At 48.5% G+C, this 10,406-nt stretch overlaps 1 protein-coding gene across 1 annotated transcript in view; it reads right to left on the bottom strand.

The window, feature by feature from the left end:
- The window catches only part of Klhl18 (kelch-like family member 18), a 17,333-nt gene extending 12,077 nt beyond the window's left edge, over positions 1-5,256 (bottom strand). Inside the window, exons 1-3 of the mRNA XM_013030228.1 lie at positions 5,206-5,256; positions 2,911-3,041; positions 2,303-2,443 (exon numbers count right to left, since the gene is read on the bottom strand). Of these exons, the coding sequence (XP_012885682.1) occupies positions 2,303-2,443; positions 2,911-3,041; positions 5,206-5,256 (323 nt within the window). The remainder of the gene's footprint in view (positions 1-2,302; positions 2,444-2,910; positions 3,042-5,205) is intronic.
- Between the last annotated feature and the right edge of the window lie 5,150 nt (positions 5,257-10,406).

Here is a 10,406-nt window from a genome sequence, read left to right as displayed (position 1 = left end):
CTCAAGTGGTAGAGCGCTTGCCTTGAGCTGAAGAGCTGAGGGACAGCGCCCAGGCCCAGAGTTCAAGCCCCACGACCGACAAAAAAAAAAAAAAAAGAAGGGATGAAGCCGGGCGCTGGTAGCTCACACCTGTCATCCTAGCTACTCAGGAGGCTGAGATCTGAGGATCGCGGTTCAAAGCCAGCCAGGGCAGGGAAGTCGGTAAGACTCTTATCTCCAATAGATCACCAGAAAACCAGAAGTGGCGTTGTGGCTCAAGTGGTAGAGCACTAGCCTTGAGCTGAAGAGCTGAGGAACAGTGTTCAGGCCCAGAGTTCAAGCCCCATGACCGACAAAAAAAAAAAAAGAAGGGATGAGGTTTAGGAGGGCAGAGCTGAGGTGGAGGGATTGGCCTGTCAGCCAGGGAGAGCAGTCCACGGTCCACACCCTTTTGCTTTCTCTCAGTCTGGGTGTGGTCCTCCACTGAATCCTTCCCCAAGTCTTGAGTAGTCCAGAGGCTGGTATCTTATGATTAAGAACTCTATCTACTGATGGTGTATTGGAGACTTCTGATAGGATCAATTGAAACATCTGACTGGGGCTGGGAAGGTGGCTCAGTGGTAGAGCACTTGCCTTGCATGCATGAAGCCCTGGGTTCCATTCCTCAGCACCACATAAACACAAAAAGTCGGAAGTGGCGCTATGGCTCAAAGTGGTAGAGTGCTAGCATTTGAGCAGAAAGAGCTCAGGAACAGTTCCCAGGCCCTGAATTCAAGCCCCAGGACAGGCACAAAACAACAACAACAACAACAAAAAAAAACCCCACAACAAAATGACAAGTGGCTGGCTTTAAGGCTCAAAATGGTAGAGCACTAACCCCTAGCAAAAAAATCTCAGGGACAGCCCCCAGGCCTGGAGTTCAAGCCCCATCACTAACAATCAATCAAATCAATCAAGCAAAGAAAGTTGAGAACCTTTGCCAAGCTCTGGAAATAGGGACATGACTCTTCGGTGTTACCCTACAAAGGATTGTAACACTTGCTCCTAGTGGATGGAGGAGGATAGAGAATTGCAGGAGGTGAAATTTAGGTTGGCTCTTCAAGAGCTGAAGTAGACAAAGGAATGGAGATCAAGAAATCCAAGGAGGGTATTTAGGACGCTGAAATCTGAGGACTGCAGTTTGAAACCAGCCTGGGCAAGAAAAGACTGTGAGACTTGTATCTCTAAATAACCAGTGAAAAGCCAGAAGTGGAGCTGTGGCGTGATTGTGCAGAAGACACACACACACACACACACACACACACACACACACACACACCATTTCATCCAGAGATGGGCAGGGAATAAATGGGAAGCGCTGAATGACCACTTAGTAAGGTATCAGGTAAATGATTGGCTGGTCAGACTGGAGAAGGGAGATCAGAGGAGGTAATGTCCGGGGTGGTAGGAGGAACTATATAATTGATCAAAATGGTGGGCACAGCTCCAGTACTAATTATTTTTTTTCTTTTGAGGCTTGAACTCAGGGCCTGGGCACAGTCCCCAAGCTTCTTTTGCTTAAGGCTAGCACGCTACCACTTGAGCCACAGTGCCACTTCTGGCTTTTTCTGTCTATGTGGTACTGAAGAATTGAACCCAGGGCTTCATGCATGCTAGGCAAGCACTCAATCACTAAGCCATGTTCCCAGCCCCTACGTGTGTGTGTGTGTGTGTGTGTGTGTGTGTGTGTGTGTGCGCACGCTCGCCAGTCCTGGTGCTTGAAACTGGGGCCTGGGCAGTGTCTCCCAGCTTCTCTGGCTTAAGGCTAGCATGCTACTACTTAAGCTACAGCCCTACTCCTGGTTTTTTCAATGTTTAATTGGAAATGAAGAGTTTCATGGACGTTCCTGCCTAGGCTGGCTTAGAATGTTGATACTCAGGCTGGGAAGGTGGCTCAGTGGTAGACCGCTTGCCTTGCCTGCATGAGGCCCTGGGTTTGATTCCTCAGCACCACGTAAGAAAAAAGCCAAAAGTGGCGCTGTGGCTCAAGTGGTAGAGCGCTAGCCTTGAGCTGAAGAGCTGAGGGACAGTGACCAGGCCCAGAGTTCAGGCCCCACCACCAGACCAAAAAAAAAAGAATGTCGATCCTCAGATCTCAGCCTCCTGAGGAGCTTACAGGCATGAGCCACCGGTGCCCGGCTCCAGTACCAATTTTAAGAAAAGCCATCTCTACAGAGTGGCTTTCCTAGTTAACTCCCTTGGTAAAACTAGAGGTATAGCAAAGAGTCAGCGGGCGGGTAGGGGGGCTCCAGGAGAGACGTGTCCCCTCCCCACGTGACCTCACCGTTCCCGGAGGAATGTGCAGCAGGCGTCTTTGATGCTCTGTAGCTGCAGGAAGCTCGCCCCCATCAGCAGCGCCTGGACGTTCTGCTGGTCGATGGCGAGGTTGCCATTGTAAGCAAAGTTGATCAGAGCTTCCAGGGCGCTAGAAGACAAGGGAGAAGGACGTGAGAAGCTCTTCGGAGATGGTGAGCCTAGGTCCACAGGTGACTCAGGACCCAAGCGAACTGGAGGAGAGATGAGCCTTGTTCCCAAATCCATTGAACCTATGGCCTTTGAGAGTCTGAGTAGAACAAACACTTCTCATGGACTTTCCAGCCCGGGCTGGCTTTGAACTGTGATCCTCCGATTTCAGCTTCCTGAGTAGCTAGGATTATAGGCGTGAGCCACCCACACATATAAACACACACACACACACACACACACACACACACACAATCAATCAATCAATCAACCAATCAGTCTTCATGTAACCTAGTCTCAGGGCCATGGGCTATTATGTTTACCCGCCACCTACTGTACGTGACTGGTACTGCAGCCCTGGTGCAGGCTGGGTGCGTGGCCGGACCCACCCCAGGAGGCAGCTGAAGGCTGAGTGTTGGAATTGTATACCTTGGGTCCATTCCTTGCATCACGATCTCGTCCTGCTTGCACTCCATCATGTCGTTAGTAAACATGGCATGGAAGTAGGGGATGGAGGCTGCTAAGACAATCCGGTGGGCGCTGAATTTGTGGTCCCCGATCTGCGAGCAAGGCAAAAAGACAAAAGCCAGAGAGTGAGGGACACACGCAAAAACCACCACCAACAACAAAAAACCAACCTGCCATCGGGGCACTCATAGGATCATGGTTTGAAGCCAGCCTGGAAAGGAAAATCTGTGAGATTCTTATCTCCAACTGACAAGTCTTTCTCCAATCAGTATTAAACTCTCACTGACACGTGCCTGGAGAAATCTCTAAAGTGATTTCCAACAAGTGCCGAAAAGCTGTTTCCTTCCATATGCTTGACCATGTACAGCTCTAAGCTATGGAAACATTTCTACTTAACTCAAGGCCTGGGCGCTGTCCCTGAGCTCTTTTGCTCAAGGCTAGGGCTCTACTACTTTGAGCCACAGCACCACTTCCAGTTTTTGAGTGGCTCACTGGAGGTTAAGAGTCTCGTGGGGACTTTCCTGCCTGGGCTGGCTTCGAACCTCACATCTCAGCCTCCGGAGTAGCTAGGATGACAGGTGTGAGCCACTGGCGCCCAGCTTGTTGAGCTTCAGGTTTCTTTTCTTGTTTCTTTTTGTGCTGGTAGCTAGAGCTCGAACTCAGGGCCTTGTGTTTTCCTTTGGCTTTTTTGCTCAAGGCTGGTGCTCTACCATTTGGGACTCATGACTTAGTCTGTGGAAGAGTTGGGGAGTAGAAGTGGATGCAACTATATCTAGCTCTTTGCTTGTCCATTTTTGTTTTGGGCTAGTCCTGGGTCTTGAACTCAGGGCCTGGAGGTGTCTCTAAGCTTCTTTTGCTCAAGGCTAGCGCTCTCTATTGCTTGAGCACAGAGCCACTGCTGGCTTTTTCTGAGTAGTTTATTAGAAGTAAGAGTCTTATGGACTTTCCTGCCTGGGCTGACTTTCACCTATGATTGTCAGATCTCCGCCTCCTGAGTTGTGAGGATTACAGCCATGAGCCATCAGCGCTTAGCCTTGCTTCTCCGTTTTATAGACTCATTCGTGTACACATCAACCTCAAAGCCTTTAGACTCTCAATCACGTGTCTCTGTAAAATGATAGATGGCTATTTATTCCTCACTTTCGGCGTCCCTTGCCCCCCCCCCCCCCCCCCCCCCCCCCCCCCCCCCGCTGAAAGCTCAGCCTTAATCCTACTGATCCCAAAGCTATATTTATTCTGTCTGGGCACTTAAGCTATTGATTGTGTGAATGTTAAGAGTACTAGTAGCAAAGTGTTTTCCAGCAAAGAGAAATCTATTCTGGGCTCTATGTTATTTTTGCTTTCTTTGGGAGCCTTATCACAGATGCCTCCCAATTCAGAAATTCCTCAGCTGCTTTTACTGCTTGAATAAGCAGCTGATTGGATATCAAGCTTCGCCTGCCTACCTGTCAGATACATTATTATCCTTGTGGATGCAAACGTAGCGCAAGGCAGGCTGGGAATGGAAAGTTTCCCCAGGGGAAGGATAAGCGATGTGTGGTGTGTGTGTGTGTGTGTGATATGTATGTCTATGTTACGTGCAATCTGGGGCAGCTGATGAGGAACTCAGGTGACTCTGGAGATGGGCATCTATTCCTGCTCAGAAAAGAAACTGAACCTTGGTCCTACAGATCTCAGCCCCGAGTAGCTAGGATTACAGGAATGGGCCACTGTGCCTGGCCGTAAATAGGTAGTCTTGATGGTTACACAAGAGTGTAAATGTGTTTAGAGCCACTTCATCATATGGTTAAAAATGGCGGTCAGAAGATGGTGGCTCATGCCTGTAATCTTAGCTACTGAGGCTGAGAGCTGAGGATCACAGTTCAAAGCCAGCCAGGGCAGGAAAGTCTGTGAGACTCTTATCTCCAATAAACAACCAGAAAACCGGAAGTGACGCCGTGGCTCAAGTGGTAGAGGGCTCGCCTTGAGCTGAAGAGCTGAGGGACAGCACCCAGGCCCAGAGTTCAAGCTCCACCACCGACCAAAAGAGCTCAGGACAGTACCCAGGCCCTGAGTTCAAGTCCCAGGACTGGCACACACCACCACCACCACCACTACCCCCCCCACACACCAAAATGCTTTAGGAAAACAGAAGAGGGAATGTTTGATCATTTCTCTCCTCTCTTTCTCTTAAGAAAACAAGAAAGGAGCTCTGAAGTTTGGACAGGATGGCCTAGCAGATAGGAGCCGAAGGAATATTAGAGCTAAGGCCCTGACCATGCAGAACACAGGACCTAAAGACACAGCCAGCTGTTTGAGAGGGACCATGGGCAGTCAGGGGAGAAGAGCAGAGCTGGGCAGCTGTGGAGGTCTGAGAATCAAAAGAAAAACCAAACAACAGCTGGGGGCCTGGGGAAGCCAGTGCGGACCGGCTGTCAGCAACAGAAATCCTTAAGCTGCTCCCTCTTGTGTGTGTCAGCAGGGACAGCGGTGGATTTCTATGAGCAGCTTAGAATAATCAGAGGTTCAGTCAAATCAGCAGTTCTTTCCTAAGTCCTCCCCCAAACTAGCCACCGGCGCTGCATGGATGCTCTCACGATTTCTAGATAGCTTGATGGTACAAAGGGCTAGTCCACAGACATGGTGGGGGGGGGGGAGGGATGGGGGGGAGAAAAGACAGGCTTTTCCCAGTACAAAGAGAGGCATCTTTAAAAACTACCAAGAGCCTGGCGCTGATGGCTCACGCCTGTGATGCTAGCTACTCAGGTCTGTTTGTTTGTTTTAATCTACACAATAAATGGCTTGGCTGGAGGACCTCTGCAGACTCCTTTAATATGATTATTCAAGCTCTATCATTACCCCATGGGTTCACTCACAACAGTACACGTCCCCAGAATGGCACGCACCAACAAGTCCTTACTCCATTTCCTAATAGGCCTTCTCCACCTGCTCTTTCATCACAAAGCCAGCGGTAAGAAGAAATGGAGCAAGACTCCAGGCTCAAAGTGCACCTCTGCAGTCGGTTTCGGTGGTCATGGATTGACGCTGATCAAAAGGAAGTGATCAAAGGGAAGTGTTCTAGGGCCGGGCCTGGTGACTCACGCCTGTGCTCAATGTAGCTACTTGAGAGGTGGCGATCAAAAGGATTGTGGTGAAGCCGGGTGCCCGTGGCTCCCGTCTGTCATCCTAGCTACTCAGGAGGCTGAGATCGGAGATCATGGTTCAAAGCCAGCCCGGGCAGGAAAGTCCGTGAGACTCTTATCTCCAATAAACCACCAGAAAACTGGAAGTGGTGTTGTGGCTCAAACTGGTAAGCTACTAGCCTTGAGCAAAAGAGCTCAGGGATAGCACCCAGGCCCTGAGTTCAAGCACTACACCAACCCCCACCCCCCAAAAAAGTAAAGAGATGTAAAGCCATGAGTTCAAGTCCCAGTACAGGCACCAAAACAATGGGGAAAAAATACAGGTAGAATCTCTGCCACACTACCTGTCAGACTGATGGATCAAAGATCAGCAAAGATCCTGAGAAAAAGAAATGTAAGTCAACAAAAGATGAGAAGATGAGCCAGGCACCAGTACCTTATGCCTGTAATTCCTAGCTACAGGAGGCTGAGATCTAAGGATCCCAGTTTGAAGCCAGCCCAGGGCAGGCAATGTCTGTGAGACTTTTTTTCCCTGCCAGTCCTGGGGCTGGAACTCAGAGTCTGGGCACTGTCCCTGAGCTACCACTCTACCCTGTGAGCCACAGCACCACTTCTGGCTTTTTCCATGTATGCAGTACTGAGGAATCGAACCCAGGGCTTCATGCATGCTAGGCAAGCACTCTACCACTAAGGCACCAAAAGAGCCAGAAGTAGAGCTGTGGTTCCAGTGGTAAAGCACTTAGCCTTGAGCACAAAAGCTTAAGGACAGGGCCTAAGCCCAGAGTTCAAGCCTCAGGAGGCAAAAAGGAAAAAAAAAAAAAAAAAACGATTAAAAGATGAGAATCAGAAAGATAAGCAGTACCAAACCTAGCTAGAGAATTGAGGAATGCAGGTGTCCAGCAGAATGTGCAGAATCACCAACTCAATTAACCCTTTATCTCTTCAGGTGTGCCAGGTGGAGGGTCTGGGAACCGGCAGCCCTGGTCCCCTCCCTCGGAGAAGTCACTGCCCAAGTATGTCCCTAGCAGAAAATTGGTCCAATCTAAACAGGATAAACTAGTGACTCCGGATTGGGTAAGGAGGACATCGTAAATGTCAGGAAGTGCCACCACAAATAAGAATGTACCAGAAGTCTGCAGACAGATGGGACAAGCCTTTGGACCCTTCTCACAAATAAGTTCCTTAGAATAGTTAGACTTAACACCATTTAGGAAAAACATCCTAGAGGAGGATTTATGGCCTCTGAACCCATCACAATGAAAAGGACAGGTTCAACTAGGAGTCAGTGGCTCACCTTATCATCCTAGCTACTCAGGAGGCTGAGGGCTGAGGATCGTGGTTCAAAGCCAGCTCAGGATGGAAAGTCTGTGAGACTTTTCTCTACAATAAACCAACAAGAATACTGGAAGTGAGCCCCCCCTCCCGCCCCCCAAAAGGCCCATGTAGGCATGCAAGCAAGCAAAAAGGACAAGCTCATCATTCTCCATCCGTGGCTCTCAGAATGTGGTCCAAGACGAGATATAGCATCATTGGAGAATTTGACAAAAATGTTTTTGGGGCCCAGACCAGATCGATGAATCAGTCATTCTGGGGTGAGCTCCAACAACCAAAAGGGTCACCAGGTGCTTTTAGAGTCTCTGCTCTAAGGCCTCCAGAAACTTCCAATCAGCTTTTCACGGCTGGTTCTGTTCGAAAAAGCAGCCTGGAATTACCAGAAACTTGAAAAAGACTCAAAACATGAGAGAGAGACCAAAACACATCTCACAGAGCAGCTCTTTTGGGGCCTTGTTTCCTTGGCTTTTTCCCGCTCCCCGCCCATTCCCAAGCTACTGCACCTTCACAGATCAGTCTGAGAACCAGTGATGTGAACGCCCCCTATAGTACTGACTACCCTTACTCGGTGTCTTCATTCTGGTCCTGTATCTCCAACCCTTGAAACTAACAAAGCCATTCATATTTATCAACATGCTCAATTAGATCTACATTCAGTGATTTACTTGAGTTTATTTATTTATTTGTTTTTTGGGTCTGGTCATAGGGCCTGAACTCTGGGCCTGAGCACTGTCCCTCAGCTCTTCAGCTCAAGGCTAGTGCTCTACCACTTAGCCACAGCTCCACTTCCGGCTTTTTTCTTTTTGCTTATGTGGTTCTGAGGAATTGAACCCAGGGCCTCAGGCATGCAAGGCAACCACTGAGCCAACTTCCCAGCCCCTTTACTTGAGTTTAAATGAACAGAGAACACTGTGTGTGTGTGTGTGTTTATATGTGTGCTGGCCCTGGGGTTTGAACTCAGAGCCTAGACACTTATCTCTGAACTCTTTTTTTGCTGAAGGCTAGCACTCTACCATTTGACTGACAGCTCTACTTTTAAATGTTTTTTGTATGTAGGTTATTGGAGATAAAGACTCACGGAACCTGGATCTCAGCCTCCTGAGTAGCTAGGATGACAGTCGTGAGCCACCAGTGTCCAGCTGAACAGAAATCATTTTAATGGGAAAATCATACAAGTACTCTTTTTCTGCTATAAATTTGTTACATTTAGTATCTGAATTAAATGCAGAAGCAAATATACTTCTTCATGTCTGAGTAACTATGATCACTTCACTCTTCCGTGCCTTTTGTGTGTGTTTGTGTGTGCCAATGTGTGTCAGTACCTTTGAACTCAGGGCCATTCACTCTCTTGGCTAGCTTGTTCATTTCTAGCACTCTACCACTTGAGCCATGCCTCCAGTTCACCATTTTGCTGGTTAATTGGAGAGTCTTATGGGTGTTTCTGCCTGAGCTGACTTCCAATTGTAATCCTCTGAACTTATCTCTCTCTCTTTTTTATTTTTTGGTCAGTCATGGGGTTTGAACTCTGGGCCTGGGCGCTGTCCCTCAGCTCTTCAGCTCAAGGCGAGCGCTCTACCACTTGAGCCACAGCGCCACTTCCAGTTTTCTAGTGGTTTATTGGAAATAAGAGTCTCACTGACTTTCCTTGCCTGGGCTGACTTTGAACCGTGATCCTCAGATCTCAGCCTCCTGAGTAGGTAGGATTACAGGTGTGAGCCACCGGTACCTGGCTTTGAACTTACGTCTCTTGAGTACCGTCTCTTGAGTACCGTCTCTTGAGTACCTACGTGTGAGCCACTTTCCAAATCCTTCTGCCTCTAAAGTCAAATGCTTACCCATCCTACTGCACTCTCTCGGGCAGTCTGTCTCAAATATATGACCAAAACAAGTTCCTAAATTTCGGCCTGTGGTTCACACCAGTAATCCTAGCTATTCAGAAGGCTGATCTAAGGATCACAATTAGAAACCAGCCTATACTTCCTGTGAGACTCTTATCTCCAATTAACCACCAAAGAGCTTGAAGGGGAGGTGTGGCTCTAGAGGTAGAGCACCAGCCTTGAGTGGAAAAAGGTAAGGAACAACACTTTGGACTGAGTTCAAGCCCCAGAAGGGCATACACATACTGACACACTGACAGAAAGACAGACAGACACACACACACACACTATCCTTAACTATGTAGAAAATAACAGATCAAAAAGGTCCCTTCATAGGTTTGTTTGTAAATGCAGGAGATAGAAGGAGAGTCACCTACAGATTCTGAGCATCTTCTAGCCAAAGCCCAACACAGAACTCCATGTTGGAGTCCCACCTCCCTACCTGTAAAGCTGCACTGCTGCAAATCGACCAGCAGCGTCTTTTCTGGTGGTGGGAGTAGTAGAGGGTACCTTCCAGTGTCAACATTCAGATTCGATTCTAAAAGCACTTAAGAGACAAGGTCTAAGCTGCCCACGTCTCTATGTCTGTAATCCTAGCCATTCAGGAGGTTTGAGATGCAATAACCTTGGTTCAAAGCCAGCCCAGGCAAGAAAATCCATGATACTCTCATTTCCAATGAACCACCAAAAAAAAAAAAGAAAGCCAGCAATGGAACTGTGGCTCAAGTAGTAGAGTGATACAACCTTGAGAGAGAGAGAGAGAAAAAAAAAAGAGCTTATAAGAACAGAGCCTGGGCTGGGAAGGTGGCTCAGTGGTACAGTGCTTGCCTTGCATGCCTGAGACCCTGGGTTCAATTCCCAGCACCACATAAGCAGAAAAAGCTGGAAGTGGCACTGTGGCTCAAGTGGTAGAATGCTAACCTTGAGCTGAAGAGCTAAGGGACCGTGCCCAGGCCCAGAGTTCAGGCCCACAGCCGACAAAAAAAAACAAAACACAACAAAAAACAGAGCCTGAGCCAGGTGCCTGTGGCTCACGCCTGTCATCCTAGCTACTCAGGAGGCTGAGATCTGAGGATCGCGGTTCAAAGCCAGCCCAGACAGGAAAGTCTGTGAAAATCTTTTTTTT

This window comes from Dipodomys ordii, unplaced genomic scaffold (assembly GCF_000151885.1).
Source record: "Dipodomys ordii isolate 6190 unplaced genomic scaffold, Dord_2.0 Scaffold128, whole genome shotgun sequence".
NCBI classification, from domain to species: Eukaryota; Metazoa; Chordata; class Mammalia; order Rodentia; family Heteromyidae; genus Dipodomys; species Dipodomys ordii.
The sequence above is the reverse complement of the archived record's forward strand: the minus strand, read 5'-3'. Positions and strand labels throughout refer to the sequence as shown.